Source organism: Astatotilapia calliptera, chromosome 1 (assembly GCF_964374335.1).
Source record: "Astatotilapia calliptera chromosome 1, fAstCal68.1, whole genome shotgun sequence".
Classification (NCBI taxonomy): domain Eukaryota; kingdom Metazoa; phylum Chordata; class Actinopteri; order Cichliformes; family Cichlidae; genus Astatotilapia; species Astatotilapia calliptera.
In genome coordinates, this window is record NC_137422.1 from 22,311,153 (window position 1) to 22,329,060 (window position 17,908).

At 37.4% G+C, this 17,908-nt stretch overlaps 2 protein-coding genes across 3 annotated transcripts; one reads left to right on the top strand and one right to left on the bottom strand.

Moving 5' to 3' along the window:
* The first annotated feature begins 3,690 nt into the window (after window positions 1–3,690).
* LOC113021704 (histamine H2 receptor) lies at window positions 3,691–6,896 on the top strand. The gene is made up of 2 exons (XM_026166448.2): window positions 3,691–4,667; window positions 5,457–6,896. Exons 1-2 carry the CDS (start codon window positions 3,866–3,868, stop codon window positions 5,750–5,752), a joined length of 1,098 nt encoding a protein of 365 aa, XP_026022233.1. The 5' UTR covers window positions 3,691–3,865; the 3' UTR covers window positions 5,753–6,896.
* A 5,273-nt stretch (window positions 6,897–12,169) lies between these two features.
* On the bottom strand, window positions 12,170–16,811 carry cyb5b (cytochrome b5 type B). 2 transcript variants are annotated; one of them, XM_026168342.2, is made up of 5 exons: window positions 16,341–16,811; window positions 15,230–15,358; window positions 13,936–13,962; window positions 13,803–13,834; window positions 12,170–13,666 (listed from the first exon to the last, which is right to left on the bottom strand). In XM_026168342.2, exons 1-5 carry the CDS (start codon window positions 16,536–16,538, stop codon window positions 13,576–13,578), a joined length of 477 nt encoding a protein of 158 aa, XP_026024127.2. In that variant the 5' UTR covers window positions 16,539–16,811; the 3' UTR covers window positions 12,170–13,575. The 2 variants fall into 2 exon arrangements, with proteins under 2 accessions (XP_026024127.2, XP_026024117.2); XM_026168332.2 differs by having other exon boundaries at window positions 12,170–13,669.
* Between the last annotated feature and the right edge of the window lie 1,097 nt (window positions 16,812–17,908).

The following is a 17,908-nucleotide window of genomic DNA, read 5'->3' on the forward strand; positions in this document are numbered from 1 at the left end:
GCTTTGCAGCCCACACAAACACCCTCTCTCTCTCATACACACATACGCACACATGCACAGACAGATGAAATCAATGGCTACTTTCCCCTACATCAGGAAGTACTGTACAGTAGGTGGCCAATGGAGGAGTCCGCCCACTCACAGGATATTCAATTGCACACATGTAGAAACTCATCCTCTCTGTATCTCACTCATGTTCGCCTGAGATCAACTACATTTACAGATACAGCTTTGGGCAAGAAGTGCTTGCGTGTGCACGCCCACACATGTAGACTTGACATCGAAACACGCACACAAACCCTCCCTCTCTGTCACATGGAAACACTTTAGGATTTGAGCCACGCAGAGATGCTCAAAAGACACAGATAGATTTATGAATGAACTGTGAGGATATGTGCATTTCTGTCTTTTCTCAGAAATGTGCACTGAATATTTTACTTCTAGCTCAGCGAAAGATTTCATGTGATAAATATATGGATCTGATATTTGCAGACGTGGTAAATAAATAAAGTGCATTTAATTGAGTACTGTACTGAATTCACTCAAGTAAATCTATTATAGGCTACTTTGCACTACCTCTTGACTGCTGAACATTTCAAGGGCCCATATTACTACATGCATTTACAAGAAGTACTCTGAGAGCCCAAACCTACCTCAAGGTAGCTCACTCTCTTTGCAGTATTTATTTTTAAGGGAATAATACTGTGTTTTGTATATATCATTTTATTTTCTTTGTTCTTTTTAAATGTACTTTAAGAGGTTTGCAGTGCGGTAAAAACAAGTACAAAGTGCAGACTTTTGCATGTAGGAGTTGGTAATGGATATTAGGTATTGATTTGTAAATGAGTGGACATGAATAACTTAAGTTTATTATATAATGCAGCATATTTCTAACTAACTAGGCAGCTCATCCTCGTCCTCTTGACAACACATTTTTAAAGATATGATATATTTTGGGGTCAGCTTGAAAGAAAGACAGATGTGAAATGTAAAAATGAGATCAGACTTCAAATGTGACATAACATTTGGATATGGCCTAAAATGTGATATTTAGAATCCCCATACAAGAGTATCATTTGGTAAATGTTGCCAATAGAAACAAAGGCAGTAGAATTTTAATTTTAAAGATAAAAGATAATTTATGAAAGTTTGACCTTAGTTTCCTTTGAAGAAGCAGTTGGAGGTCCAAAGGAACATGATGTTTAGAATCCCCATATGTCTATATACTGTCAGTACAAATGTTAGCAGTAAGAAACATATTTTTAAACGGCTATAGCATTATTATCACTTTGACCTTCAGATCAATCTATTGCCCTTGAAGGAGAGGTCAGAGGTCAAATATGGCATGATGTTTACAATATTTATGTTGACAATCCACACCACACTCCTAGTTGACCTTGAACACCTCAGTGGATGTAAGTCAAATTTTAATGAATTGTTAACATGACCCAACTTTTTCTAGAATTCATTCAAAAGCTATCATGTTTCCAGGCAGACAGAATAACATGCACGCATGCAAATGATACCAATTCGCATTGCTGGAAACTGCAGCTGGTGGAAACCAGCTGCAGTTTCTGCTTTGTAAATAGATGCTTCATCGCTAACAATTCGTATTGTACTAAAATTAACAAATAAATGATTAAGCTTTATTTTTTTATCTACATCAAATGCCACTTTAAAGCAATGTTGCTTTTTTGTTGTACTTTATTCTGAATATTATATTCTTTTGATTCCACTGACATAAAATGTTAATACAGAGAGACAGACTACAGTCACGTTCACATCAATTTAGAATCACCAGTTAACCTAATCAAACTAAATGCATCTCTTTGGACTGTTGAAGGCAGCTGGAGTACCTGGAGAGAGAGTCCAGGGAAACATGGGGAGAACATGCAAACTCCACACACCAAGGCCCAGGTGGAGTCAACCGCATGACCTTTTGCTATTAGACAACAGCGCTAACCACAGTGCCACTGTGCTGCAGCAGAAGAGAATGAATGGATGGATAGACTTTTACCCATAACAGAACACCTGTATAAGGTGACATTGCTCTTTTTAAAGATCTGAGAGCTTGCACCCATTGATATTGGAATTCTACATCCTTTGAAAATAAGAAAGCATCAGGTAAGAAAGCATGTAGTCGAGGGTGCAATGAATATGAAGGAGGGAAGAGGAGGTAGAATATTAACCACAGACCTTCAGTCCATCTCCTCCAGGCTTTGCACTAAATAGAGAGAAATATTCTCATTAGGACAATGAGAAATACATATATCAAATATAGCTGTCACTTCTACTGTGGAGGATCTGTAGGGGAAAAAGTGTGTCACAGGCAGTTCGTCTTGTAGATGTGCTGTGTAGCTTTTGCAGAACAGATTTATCCCATGTGCAGCAGCTTCTCTTCAAAATTAATAACATGTAATGGATTCTTAGGAGAGGAAGAGGATTGATGACTGTGAAGCCAGTGTAAGAAAATTCATTGTGTAGTGTATTTTTAGAAGTCTACATTACAAATATCGCATCTTAGTTCCACTGCAGTTTCACATAGCAGAGAGTCACACAGAAGAATGTTGCTGAAACAGATGGTTTCCTGGTTACCTAAGTGGGAAAGGTCGGTGACACTTTCCAGCCCTCTTCTTACCCTTGTGTCATGTAGTTGCTGTATGTCTATTTATTTATTTATTTGAAGAAGAGACGATGGCACAGATTTGAGCTTGAAAAGGAGGTGAAGGAATGGTTGACACTAATGGTGTGTGATGGTGGAAATTGGACCATGATTGGTAGCGAGACGTCAGGCTGACAGTGTGTATGTCTTCTGTGGGACCTTTCTGGTAGTGATGAATTGTTGTCTGACTCATTGTTATTTCAGGTGATGAAACCTGTCAAGATGGGCTGGCCTGGAAGCTAGAAGGAACAAGTTGACGGAATAGGCTGTGAATAGAGTCAGAAGTGATATTTTTACTTTCTTCCACCTTAGTGTACAACAAATGGGGACAATTTAAATAGTAATGGTGGTGGAAACATGCATACCTGTTTTACAGGCTATTTTGTAGTACAGTGTTGCTGTCATGTTAATTCAGGTCTTTTCAGTTTGATTCACATATAGTGCCAATTCAGGACAATAGTTGCTTTATATTATATTATATTATATTATATTATATTATATTATATTAGATTAGATTAGATTAGATTAGATTAGATTAGATTAGAGGATTAGGACATAGGACAGGAAATATGTTTTTTGACCTGCTGTGCTAAGTGGTTTCCTGGTAGTTTGCCCTAATGTTAAGGGAAATATCTCTGCACATAACACTCAATATGCGCACACATATTAATAGATGTTAGGAAAATTAGCTCACTAAAATAGAATATAATAGAAATGGAAAGGTTAGATGGTTTTGGGCTGATAAAGGAATCTTTCCCTTTATGGTCCTGAATATTTAGATTTATACTAACACTAGTAAGAATTCCATTTTTAGATCCCTTTAAGTTACAGGGTATAGCAATGATGTGGGCAATACCTGATCATGTTGAAGAAACAATCATTTCAGCTAAACCACCCATGGTTAATATAAAAAATTAGATGATAATAATAATAAAAACATCCACTTAGTTCATAAAATACTGAAAAGTTAACCGTGATTAGCCTGCTTCTGAGCTGAAGCATGGCTGCAGTAAATGCATTTACCACCCAGCGCTAATTGCCTCAGGTGTGCTGCTGATTGTAGTGTTAGCCTAGCAGCGAACGGCCACATATTTTGCTCATATTTTTGATTTCTTTAGAAAATTTCGTCAACTTTCTTTCTTTTCTTTTGTGTGTCTGTGGTTTACTTATGATTTGTTTCCACTTGTATCACCGTGTAGAACAATGTATACAGCCCTTAACCTCTCGACTTCGGACGACTTCAACATGTCAGAGTTTGACTCTCAGAGACAGCAGGAGCTCTCCCACCGCTCCGTCAAAATAAGCATAATAATCGTTTTGGGCGTCGTGGTCACGTTGGGAAACATTGCAGTTCTCCTGGCTATTACTTCCTCAGTGTCCGGCTGGTCGAGAAACTCTCGGTACTTTCTCCTCTCGCTCACTGCAGCAGACTCTGCGTTCGGACTGCTGGTCATGCCCTTGAACCTTTGGGTGAGTCTGCTAAAGGATTACACTGAAGGTCCAGATGGTTTTTGTCACCTTGTGGCCTTTTGCAATGCCACCGTCTACTCCACCTGCATGTACACACTGGCCATGATAAGCCTGGAGAGGTACATTGCGGTGTTTTACCCGCTTCAGTACTCATCTCTGCTGACAAGGAAAAGGACGCTGTTTCTGATTGCCTTCGCCTGGTGCTTTCCTCCCATTTTACTCTCGCCGATATCGTTACCAGATGGCATCATCCAAGTTCATTTTTCCACCGCATCACTGGTCTGCAACCCATCTTACTCTACAAATATTGGATACTCCCTAAGCTTGACATGTGTAATATTTTTCCCTTGCTCTATCATCATGACATTTGCAAACCTAAAAGTCTGGTGTGCAGCCAAGAGACAGAGGTTAAAACTGCGCAAATATGACAGCGCGCGGCGCAGTAGGCTCAATGTGCCTTCCAGAGTGCTTGTGCCTGTGATGGGAGCCTACTACATCTGCTGGACTCCTTGCATGGCAGCAATGATCTACAATGGTAAGCAAAACCTCACTAGATACGTAAAGTGAGTGTGTGAGGATGGTGGATGATTTTCTTCTACCATCCTCATTTCATATATGAATATATCCCATGTAATATAGTCTGTTTATGTCTATAATTGTGGCATTTACTGGGACAAAATATCTGAGAACTACTCATATAACTGGCTTATTTTGTAGCAAGCTTTGCTTTTTTAGGTTTAGATAGTCTTTGATTATATAAGCTTAACTGGAAGAGGTAAACTTCACATGTACTTGTTTGTCTTGGTGTATTTCTTATTTGTGGTTTCAAAGGCCGTAAGAGAATTCAAAAGTAAGTATTTGAATGTGTTTATTAAAAATTGTATTAGATGGCTATTGATAGGTCCATTTCCCTTTAAAAAAATATTTTTGTTATTATTATTATTGTAAATAAAAAGCTGATTTGGGGCCAGTTATATGACTCAGACAAATGTTAGTTTGATGGGTTATATCATTGCTTTCAGGGGTAAGGCAAGCACCTCCAAAGCAGACTTTTTTTAGTTTCTCTCATAATGCCAAGTGAAATATCCCCAGCTCCGTCTCAGGAGGTTCCTTTTGCAGTTATACTAACACTAATTATACTAACACTTTTAGGAATTTGTCACCCCATGAAGGGCCTCTGGTGTGAAAATTAGACAAAGAAAACATACAGAGCTACTTGCTCTGTAAAAAGGGAGCAGGTCAAAGTAGCCGCTGTCTTTTGCTAGGTACGTTGTTTTCACTTTGTTGATACTTGCCTTAACACTCATTGTTTTCTGCCTTACAGCAGTCACAGGTAGCAGTATACCAGAGTGGATTGAGTTTGTAGTGGTCTGGCTACCAACTTCCAATGGTTTCCTCAACTGCATCTTCTATTTCTGGATAAACCGAAACTTTCGCAAGAAATTCTGTCTAGTCCTTCAGAAACTAGCTCTGGCCCTCTGCCCTGAATTGGCCAGAACTTTTGGGTGTTGCACCACATCAAAGATGCAGTTTGCATCAGGAATTCTGGATAACAACAACAGTGTCCATGGGCGTTCCTCCAGTGTGTCATCTACCTGCACCTTGCTGTCTGTGGCTTAAGACCTAAAGAGCACCACCGGCATGGACACAAACATGGCCAGCAACCTCTGTACTGTGTTGCATTGTCTGACTGAGCTAGACAACTGAAGCCATGTTCTGACATAGTTCCATACAAGGTAATGAGGGTGAGAACTAAGCTTTAAAAGGGTCGCAGTACGAATGATTTGGTTATGATAGCAAACATTTAAAATTTCCTCTCTGCAGATTAAATCCAAATTTGCGATATCTTGATTGTAATATATTTTTTATTTTTTATCAAACTTCAGAATCAGTGTTCAGTTGACTGGAGCATGAATTTAGAACGGCTTTGGATTTTTTCTTTTACTTATTCACACTGCTGCAGAGATTTAATTTACAATTAGAGACAGTGTCTTTAAAACCACCTTTTATTTGTTTTATAACCAACCAACAAAGTTCTCTGTGCTCCCAAAAATTGACATTACATACAGTGATATAATCAGTCTTTCAGTGTCAGCCTGTTTAAACCTGTTGCACAGGTCACGATTAGCGAATTAGTTCGTTTTAAATTCTCTCTATATGAAACATTTCTGAACATCAGTATCTGATAATAAGCACACTGAAGGACTGAAACCATCTACCTCTTCTTCAATTTAAACTGTGCATCAAATACCTTGGCATATAACAGCTTGGAGAAGCTAACCTTTAAGTCACAGCTTTTCAGTGGGTGCAAGGAGGAAAGTAATTAAGCATCTATACTGTAGAAAGGTCACCACATTTGTGCTGGGAAGAGATAACTTGGATAAGATCTGAGGCTATGGTTGTTTACTTTGAGATATTAAGTCTAAGATCTTCCTCACACTATCTGCACTAAAGTTTTTGTCATGTTATCGGTTTATGTACATTTACAATGAATCGAGATTAGAATTCAGAAATTCCGTAACGTTTTATGCAGTTAATTTTAGCCTTTAGGTTTTCTGCTTGAGTTACATCATTGAAGTTTGTGCAAGGGCAAATGGAGGATCAAAAGTGTCACAAAATTGAAGTTAAAAAAGAAAAGAAAATCTGAATAACGTAATATTAACCTTTTGTATGTATATTATTTGTGATTGAAAAATTCCTGATTATAAAAGAATTTATGTATTGATATATGGATAATTTATGAAATAAAGCATGATGCCTGTGAGTTGTTTCTTTTCAAGTCTTCAGTTTGAGTTTGATATTTACAGATGTATCATTGCAGAACTGAAATAAAGTTATAGTGAAAAATGTTTGCTGATCCTTTAGCATATATTTTTTTCTAGCTATGCGTGGTCTGATGCTCTACATCAGCATTGTTAGCTTCCAGTTAACATCTCTCTGCTTCTCTATGCTGTGGTATATAATAAATGCTAAACTGTACTATATGCTGTCAATGTTTTACCTGTTAATGTTTTTGTTTCAACTCATTGAAGTAGAGTAGCATTTTGCACTCGCTAGCTGTCTCACTCTCTCTGCCCTGTGACAGCCGGGATAGGCTCCAGCCCCCCCCCCCCCAAAAAGGATCAGTGGAAGAGGATGGATGCATGGATACCTAGCTTTCCTCAGTAAGAGGACTAACTAATGAAGATACAAGTTTGGTTTGTTTGATATAAATTATGCATTTTTTTAAAAATTTTATTTTGGAGGGTTAAAACAAATTAATGATGATTAAGTATAGCCTAGTCTATTATTTCAGTGGGAATTCTTTGTTTGAAGTGGTAATATTGAAGCAGTATGGCAAACCTGGATGATTAACAAGCTCAAAATGAAAATTCTTGTTTGTGGTCATTAGATAAACGTTCTTTTCACCCAGAGAAGAACTCGGCAAGTTAGTCTATGCACAAAAAAATGATACGCCATTCTATTTTGGTAATATTTTCACTGTTTTATACTTCTGGGCAAATTTTTGAATAATATGAGATGGATTATGTTAATTGCTACCTACCAGTGTCATGTTAGATAACAGGTTGAGCTGTAGATCCGGAGCTTTTAAAAAAAATAAATAAATAAAATAAGCAGAAAATGATCCTTTGGCTTATGCATAATAGATGGATACAAGTTCGACTGATATTATGCCCAGTATTGCTCATGACAAAGGGCACAAAAATGAAACAACAGCTCGATACATGCATAATGAAGGGAGCAAACTGTGAGGCAGCTGCAAGTGGTCCCATAAGTAGTTTTGCAAAGAATGATGTTAGAAAAAACCCCAACATGACCTGATGAATCTCATGTCATGTGAAACCATCTCAGCATAAGACTTTGTGTCCATACGGCTCCACCTGAGCTGTCCTTCTGATGTACACATTTTTAATGTTGTCGATTTTGGTCTCTCCTAAGGAAGATCTTAACGTCTTCAACTTCACCGAATCCTGCTCGGTGTCTTTTTTTACAGCACCACTAAATCTAAAACATACATGATGGAGTCTCACTACCATCTCATATTGCTGCATAATACATAAACTCAGGCCTGGGTGAATTTAGTGATTTCATCAGCAGGTGTCCTTTACAAAAGAATGAAGTTCTTCTTCAGCTAGAGTTGAATGTTTTTGATGAACCTAGACAAGTTTTAAAATTTTTAAATTCTTTCTGACATTGGTTCTCTGCATGTTTTTGTCACTCATCTCTCTGTGCACAAGAACAGGATTTTAATGTCCTTCTTTGTTAAGTCACACTAAAAACGTTTTCTATGAATATGTGACCCTTTCAGCTAACTCAAACCCTGTCAGAGATCAGGTGTATTCCCGCATTACCCAGAAGTGATTTTCGTAGCATCTGAGGTGTTTGCCAAGCTGGTCTCTTAAGACACTGAAGTGTTGTGCATTAGAAGCCTCAGTTCTTCTTAAGCCTTACTGCTGCCAGAAATGACAGGTGATTTGGTTTGGGGAATGGTGATTGTCTTAGGGATTCACACGCAGTATATTCATACAGACACCATATGTCATCTTATAAGAGCTTATCATTCTCTCTGGTCATAATTCCTGCCACAACAAGAAGTGGCTTCACTGGTCTTTGCTGAAAAGGTGATAAAATATCTAATATCTAGCTAGACAGAACACGGATCCCAATAAAGTCCAATGCATTGCTTCTATGGCTTTGGAAGTACAGTGCTTGAGACAATACTGTCAAAAGCTCCCTATTATAAAAATATTTTAATCTGTTGTTCATCTGCATTAGCCTCACTGCAGTTTTGTAAGCAGAATATTTTTACATTTTACTTTAAACTATTAACATTTTAAAGGCTTTAAGGGTATTACATGTTCAAACACCCTCTATCACACCCTGTTATTGTGTTTCTTTGCCCATAAACATTTGGAGATGTATGCTACAGAACTGTGTTTATGAAAATGAGAGAACTAGAGAGATTAATGATTTTATTATATACTTTGTAATGCTGTACCCACAATATTAAACTGCATGTTTAATATTGTGTAGGTCTCTAGTGTGCTGTCAAAATGGCTCTGAGTAGCGGAGAAATAGACTTGTGACCTCTGGGGATACCCTCATCTGGTATTGAGACATTGACAGCTGATCTATCGGGTATTATAAGTTGCTGGAGGATGCCGACATGGACTGGGTTTGCTCCACTGCATCCCATGTATGCTCAAATGGAAGATGGTGAGGTTTAGAAGCTAGGTTAACACCTTGGATCCCCCTTGGGACAGGTGCAATGGGCACCACATCTGGATGGAGGCTGCTGCTGTAAGAGAGTATGGTTGGCATGATGGGTTTGCTGGTCTGGACCAGTACCACACACATCATTTTTAGGTGTGTGATACATGTCAAAGAAATGTCCACATATTTCCTGGCAGAACATTTCACAGGCACAGAATAATCGCTGGTCTTCATTTTTAATGTAACTGGTTGTAAAGTTGGAGCTGAATGGTGTATAGTTTCACTGTTTCTGGCAAATGCTTAATCCAAGACTTGGCATATTATCATCTTGACATGGTACTGCCATCTTGTGTTTCTACTAAGTATAACATGGCAAAAAAATGTATCTATATTTATATAGAGAGGGATCAATATGTCTATAATGTTGCACAAAAGCAATTGGTATAATTTTATACCGTTGGATTTCTTTTCTGTTTCAGGATTTAACGTTTCTGTCCTACTAATTTTAAGTTTCATGAAGCCCAATACCAGTGTTACATGCACTATTCACGTAGCATTGGAGTCCTTTTTAAATAAACTACAACAGCATTTTGGTTTCTTGAAACAAGCCATACATTTATTTACTTAAGGAATGTGATTCTTTAATGAAAACCTGATTTAAAAGGATAAATCAACAGGCACGGATTTATGCTTCATGTGGCGTGTACTCTAAACTGTGATGGCTCTTGTGGAGATTGTAGACAGAGAAAAAACATCTTTCATTTCAATCACCCTTCCTGCTCTTTTCCACCTTTCACGCTTCCGGCAAAAAGTAGCTACACTATATATAGTAGTTACACTATAAACTGCCTATGAGAAAATCAAATAAAAGTACTCGCCTGGAATTTTAAATTAAATCACAATGGGGCCATGATTACATTGCTAAGAGATACTATAACATTTTCTCTCACCTCTATATAAAAAAATTAAATGACTTCATGTTATAAATCTGTTGCTTATCACACTGGGCTACAGTGTTAGATTATAAGGGTTTTAATGGCATCTTTCCAAGGTAGTTGTGATGTTTGGTCTTAATTTGAACCTATGAAAGAGCTGCTGCTGTTGTTTAATAGCAGTTATAATTGTAAATGTTTACCAATTATCATTATTTAAACAGCACTAGTCGGAGGTATGAGGAACGATTTGCTAATATAACTGTGGTAAACACATAGCATACAAAGCTGCATTCAGTAAAGCTGCCTTATTTAATGATAAGGCCTTTTCAGAGGCTACCATTTAAGGTGCCAGTTGAAACAGAAGTATGTGTCTGTACTGCATGTTGCCTGACTTCTTGTTTTTGGGCTGTTTCCATGTTCCGAGCATCCTCCTAGCACTCAACAATAACTGAGGTCCAGCTTTTGGCTTGAAAGAACCCATTTGGCCATGTGAAGAGTGGAACTTTCCAAGAATCAAATTGCTTCAAACCCTTCATCAGAAAGCATGCCTCATCCACACAGTGCCCATTGACTGAAATGGCTTTTCTTTCACCACACTCCAATGTATCAAGAGCAAAAGCTAATTTATTATCGAGCAGGATTTACCAGTGGCCCTAATGTGACACTGAAACATATGTCGAGGAAATAGCAATCAGCAAAGGAATTAATTTTCTAGTATTTTGTATATTAAATCAGAACCTAAAAGTTGTGACGTTTTAGAGCCTTTACTGTGATGATAACATGTTTTAGCTTGTTTTGGGGTTCTTTCTTTCATTTTTCTCTATTTGGCCTTTTTTAAAATTTCGTTTAGACTTTTTGCTTTTAATTCAGCTTAGTTTCAACCACTTTCCAGAGTGTGTTTGCTCTAGTTTTTGAAAATGTTTCGTTTTTGTTTTGTTTCATTCTTCATTTCAGTCTTCATTAATAAATATTATATGGAGGGAAAATTTTTCTAGCAGAATTTAGGAAAATCAGTGCAAGTACTACAATAAAAACAGAACTTTTTGAAAGCAATTGACTACGTCTTGTAGACATCCAAGGTTACATAAGGGCAGTTAAATAAAATTTCTTATTTACCAAAGTAGCAAAAACTAAAACTAAGGATGTGTGTGTGTGCATGTATATATATAGTTTAAATGTTATTTCCCAACTAGTTTTAGTTTTTATTTTAGATTTAGTTAAGTCAGTTCTATATATATATGTGCTTTAACCATGGTGATTTTTGCAGTAGGAGTAAGATGAGAGTGTGAGTGCATCAGGGATCTGTTCTCAGCCCCTTCTTGTTTGCAGACTGACAGTTGAGGTCAGGCAGGAGTCTCTGTGGCCTTTGATGTTCATAAACAACACTAATCTTTACAAAGAGTAGGGAGCAGGTGGAAGAGAGCCTGGAAAGGTGGCAGTGTGCACTCGAGAGATGAGGAATGAAAGACGGTTGAAACGAGACAGAATACATGCAGTGAAGCAAGAAGTAGTGGTAGTGAAGGTCGACGAGTTTGACTACCTAAAGAGGCGTGACCTGCTACGATGCATAGTTTGGAGATGGTGGCACTGACAAAATGACAGGAGGCTGAGCTGAAGATGTCAAGATGTTCACTGGGAGTGACCAGGATGGACAAGATGAGTACATCAGAGTGGTAGGGAGACAGTTATAGTCGAGATGGTTTTTGCACGTGCAAAGAAGAGCGGGTGGATACACTGGACAAAGGATGTTGAATATAGAGACGGCAGGCAGGAGGGAAAGTCACAAATCACACAAATTAAAAGAAAAAAAAAAAAAAGGAAACAGAAAACCTATATACATAAACCCTGATTTACATTTAATTATTTTCAGGAAGTAGTGACTGGCGAATTGCACGTCAAGGCCCATTTTATTGATAGTTTCAAAGAAAGGAAATGGCAGGTAAAATGTATAACAATGATATGTATTCATCTTATCTTTTATAATCAACAAACTTATTTTTGACATCTGCAGTTTTGTACTCGCATGTAAAAATAGCAGCAAGTTCATTCAGAACCTTTGAAATGACAGCTGACATCAATTTGTCTCTATTTGGAAAAAACTTTTTAATTACCATGAAATAAATTTAAATAAAGAATTTGAAAGCTTACCAAAACATATTTAACAAGACCAAATTAGCAACCTAGACAAAGGTTTAATAAATCAAATCAATAACAAATATAGGCCACAAATAATCATTAAACAGGGAAAGACAACTAAATGTAGACTGAAAGATACCCATCTATAGGTCAAATGCCAAACCCACTGATTATAGCCAAAGCTGCTACACAAGAAACACAGACCAGATTTTAAACTCTGCTGAATCAGCTGCTTGTGCCATTCACCCAAAACTTAAAGTTCAGATGCGTTACAATGAACAAAAGCTGTGAAAAAGCACTGGTTAAATAACAAACGGCATAGCAGAGGGAACATTAACAACTTGAAATAGAAATGAACTTTCTTTCAAGGGTATTCTGTCATTCCCTGTCATCTATTATACCTGGGTAATAAGTTGCATTGTATTTCTCTCTACATTTAAATGATTAGGTCATTTGAACGTGTATAAATTCCTGAAAAGAGAACATTGGCAGAAAGGGACAACTCCAAAAACAAATCAATGATGCAATATAATTAACTGCGATTTTCAAAAAGGATCCAACACAGACTTGAAAATGCATTCATAAAAGTGGAAAGATTATGAGTTTGCAACCGAGTGATAAAAGCAATCAAGCATTGCCTAACAGCTGAACTGTGCATAAAGGAGTGAATAAAATAAACCCTTTTATTGAGAGCTAACTGGCTATTCTGACTTTATTAAACCCAAGAAAATGCACTGGAGGTTATGCAAGTTATTATCCAATAAAAAAAGAAGAAGAAAAAAGAAACAGGCTGGAGGCTCGCTTCATCATCGCCCTGCATAACCTCTCCTTCAGCCTACCTATAGCTGGCGTAATGAAGATTCAAACTGCAGAACATGCATATGAAAGTTTAGGGTAAAGACAACACGTGACATTTATGACAACTGGCACAGTGAAGAAAGCAAAGGCTGACAATTTCATAAAGTCTCTGCCCAACTATCTATTTGGTGCACCAAGTAGACGGACAAGGACAAAAACACTTAATCAAACTACTCTCTCCACTCTTCTTGCTGCTGAGGACGTTGACACTACCGCGCGTGTCCAGGGTGAGGAGGTTTTGGTCAAACATTTCAAGGCCTCCGAGATGAAAAGACAGGGATGAAAACATGACGTCGCCACTCAAGAGGACCTCTGCTCAAAAATGAAGTAGCGATACACGATACCAATAACAACAACAGCAACAGCAGGTAACAACCAAATGGCCCAGGAGCTGCTGAAAAAAAAAAAAAATTACACAAACGTTAATTTGAAAACATTTTCATTTATACAGATATAAGGTGTCATTGCACTCGCCCCTCTGAAACAGTACAAAGAGAGCCTGAGACACATTCATCAGAATGACTAACCTGCTCCCCTCAGACTTTGCGACTTCTGCTTTCTACAGCACAAAATTGAAAAAAGGAGAAACACAAGTTGTGGAACAATGTGGAAAAGTCCAAATACAGTATCGTTTCATGGTGCATGGAACAGCCAATTTACCTTTGCAGTGTCCTTTTTTCTGTCATCCTATGAAGGAAAACAAAAGAAATCATATGATCGTTTTGTGATGCTGAGTAGAATTAAATAAATAAATACTGAAATTTATGTAACCATCAAGTGGGACTGGTGAAAGAACCAGAAGGCTAATTATCCCTCAAACATTCATTGATTTGTTGCAAGTGGAATCCACCAATTAAAAGTGATAATTTGAATACGGTTTGTGTGGTGTGCTGCCAGTTTCTATTAAAAGACAAAGAAACCAGCTCAGCGATTTTAATTATGTGGGAACCTAAGCAAAAGTCATCTGAACAGGAAGACAGCAGGAAACTTTCTTCAAACTCTGCAACTTCCTGTTGCACTGGAATGTTCATCTGGAGATAAGCTGGATTAATTTGCAGCAGTCCAAATTAAACAATTAATCACATGAACTGGACATCTTCCTATTTTTATTTTTGCAAGGCAGACCAGTCTTTTTTTTTCTACAGCCATTTTCTTGTGGCGTTAAAATGAGCAGCTCACACAAACTGTTTTGTAAAAGACCCATAAAGATTGATTTTACAAATAGCTTTCACATTTGAAGTCTAAAGAGACTTTATATGTGAAAGCACTGGATTTGTCTAACTGAAACTGCTGGAGATTCATTAGCACTCAGTGGAAGCACAATGGATAAACAACAGTATGAACAGAAAATCTATCATCTAATGGTATAATTATGGTAAATTAGTAAATTTAACCATGTTTTAAAGTATATTATAAATATTGTGAAACTGTTGGGTGTATAATAGAGTGGCTGATAAGCTACACTAAATTTCCAACAAGCATAACATAAAATATTGTTACTCATGTTTAATTGGATAATATTTTTATTGTATTTTTCTGATGCTTTTTATATTTATGCTGTGATCTCTCTAGTTTCAGTATTTCTTTATGCTCGAATTGCTCAAAACCAAATTACTGCCTCACAGGAAACAGAAAATGTGAACATTAGACTGAATGTGATATAGGAACTTAAATAGAGAGCTACTGCTCATGTGATAGACTTGGTAACAAATCAGTTTCCACCCACTTTTACGTCATCTTATACACGACACCATCTGGAGGTGACTCCAAACAACTTAGGTGCAAATGACTCAATCTTGTGACATTATTTAGTTACTCTGTTTGATTTGGAAGGGTTTAGGCAACAATAATAACAAAGACATAATAATAAAGACATTTAACTTCAGTAATTGAAAGATTGGTTTAGACGTGTGAAAGAAACACTACAGGCAGACAGGCAGTCTTTCCTCCTTACCTCGTGAAGCTCCCCAATGTAATACTGCTGGAGCATCTCCCTGGCATCCGAGGAGTGACCCACATCCTCGAAGCTCTCTGTGGCATCTGCACCCGCCTGCTCCAGTAAAACCTCCTCACCTCCTGGATGCTAAAATCAAAAGTGGTTGACCTGGTTACTCTGAAGCACCTGACATGCACAACTGTTTTAGTATACTTGTTTAAGTTATGAATAATGACAGTATTACAGCTGAAATCACAGACAAAACAGTGAAATGCACTAATATTATAGTCTTCCAGTGTTGGAATGCATACATGGTTGGAAAAGACGCACCCCGGGACATTCTCAGCCATTAGCTGGCATTCCCAGACCTCAACTCAACATTACTTACAGAAATTACAAGAACATATTAGAGTGAGTTTTCAAGATTGATACAACTATTTAAACTCTATTTTCCGTAATTTACAAACCTGCACCTACTCCCCATTTTACTATCAAAATACAAAGATTGAGGGGTGGCTATAGACGTTTGCACAGTACTGTTCAAAGACGTACCACTCTAGGAGCTAATTTTGTTACTTAAGCAAAAAGGGTTTTTTTTGTTTGTTTGTTTGTTTTTTACACAACATGCAACTTTTAACTTCCAGAGTTTTTACACATTTTAGCCAGATAAAGGATTTTATCACAACCAGCCCACTGATTTATAAATCACATTTTTATCAGCTGTGTTTATAAAGCTATAAACATTCAGCCCAAATCGTCTGAAGAACTATCATCGGACAGGGCTAGCTACTACTTGTTAACCAAACTTAGCTAATCTATCCTACAACATTTGGACACCCTTGCAGAAGAAATGATAAAACAATAAGAAGGTTCTTTAAAGTAGGCCAGTCGTAATTGTAGATTATTTATACTGGCGGTTTTGAGTTTAGGATTGGGTCGTTAGCAGCAAATTAGCCGAAGACAATTTGCAAAGCTTACACGTCAACACGTAACGATAAGGATCACGCTCATCCTGCACTTCCAGGAAGCCCAGACAAATGGCAAAACCAAGGGGTTCACGAAGAAGAATTAATAACGACTACTTTAATGACAAAGCATGAGCTACTAGTCAACAGAAAGTCTTTCTTACCTCTTCAAGGAAACTTGAAATGTCATATACTTTATCGTGGATGATAAGCCATGTGTCGTTGCTCATATTATGTACTCTTACGTCTTCTAACGTGTAACATTTTACGCCATCGTCTACTGTTTCGCAATTTTTCTCAACACTGGAGTTACCAGCTTCACTATTCGCGTTAGTGAGATTTTCTTTATTTTCCTCTCCCATTGTAACGTCAGTGCGACTGAGCGACTAGCTAACCTTAGCTTCTCTTAAACCTTAGCTATGGACGTAAAGATGGCTATAGCTATGCGTGCTGTTTGATTAGGCTCGAAAAGCCCCTGATAACACCGCAGGAAAAAAAAAGTTAAAAGAAACACAATTTCAGTGCTGAGCAATTATATGTTACGAAAGCATTAGATACCCTAAACCGGTATCAGCAGACATGTGAAACGAACCAATGCCACCGTGTGTTGTTTGACCGTCGGGGCAGTAACCAAAGAAACTGTCACTTTCTCAGCAGTGACCAATCGGGTCGCCCAACTGATGATCACGAGACCATGGCGCAAGCCAAGGTTGTCAAGTGTGCGCTGTCATTGTGCATGTAAGGGACGTTTGCACAGTACTGTTCAAAGGTGACATAACATGTGTTTTACCCATTTTATCTGCGCTTAGATAACACTTTCTTTGTCCCGGTAAATACTGCAGACATTTTTTTTCAAAAAGATTTTATTTCATTTCCAAAGTTCCTTGGCAGGTTTATACTCCTTGGTACTCTCTGAATAGGAATTTTTATATTTGGTATTTTTCCTAATTCTTTTCTGTTTTTTTAAAAACCCGGATACAACCCACAGCGACACTATGTTATCTGCCTGTTGATAAACCCTGTGAAGCACATACTGATAGATCACCCACAGTGTGCTTGTTAACCCTTTTTTGGGACACTTGTCTTAGGTCAAATCTTAGACATGGGTTTTTACTAAGCTGAAGAAAATCTTTAGCCAAACTAACCCCAAAGTTTCAGTATTTCCACTTATGCCTTTGCATCAAAAACACGTTTGTTGTAGGTTCAAACTTTATCATAATCATTTGTATAGTCATTGGACAATGCTCGTCAACACCATAGTTTACTTTTTGGGAATTTTTTGTGCTTTTACCAAAACTCTGCTGTTTATTTTATTGTATCAAGGTACTCTTTTCTATTTTCGTTTCCAAAGTTATTTTTCTACTTCATTTTTCTTGACATTTACACTCTTTCCTCGCCTGTAACTCTTATTATTATTATAATAAATATATAAATATGGGTAAAGTAAATAAAAGTAAATAAATATTTTTTCGCAATTACATTTTAGAACTGTGGGATGATATGTTTAGATACAGCTCATGTAGAAAATAAATGAAAAGGAACTTCTAGATTAATACGGATACAAGCTTAAAAGGGGGTTAGAAAGAGAAAAAGAAAACAAATGCAGGCCAAAGAAGCTAAAGGGATGTTATGTAACCTTTACTTAATGGGGGCTTAGCACTTTTCTTATTTTTATTTCTTTTTTGTTTTTTATTTAAGTGTTTGTCTTATAATATGTTTCGCATTGAGTACC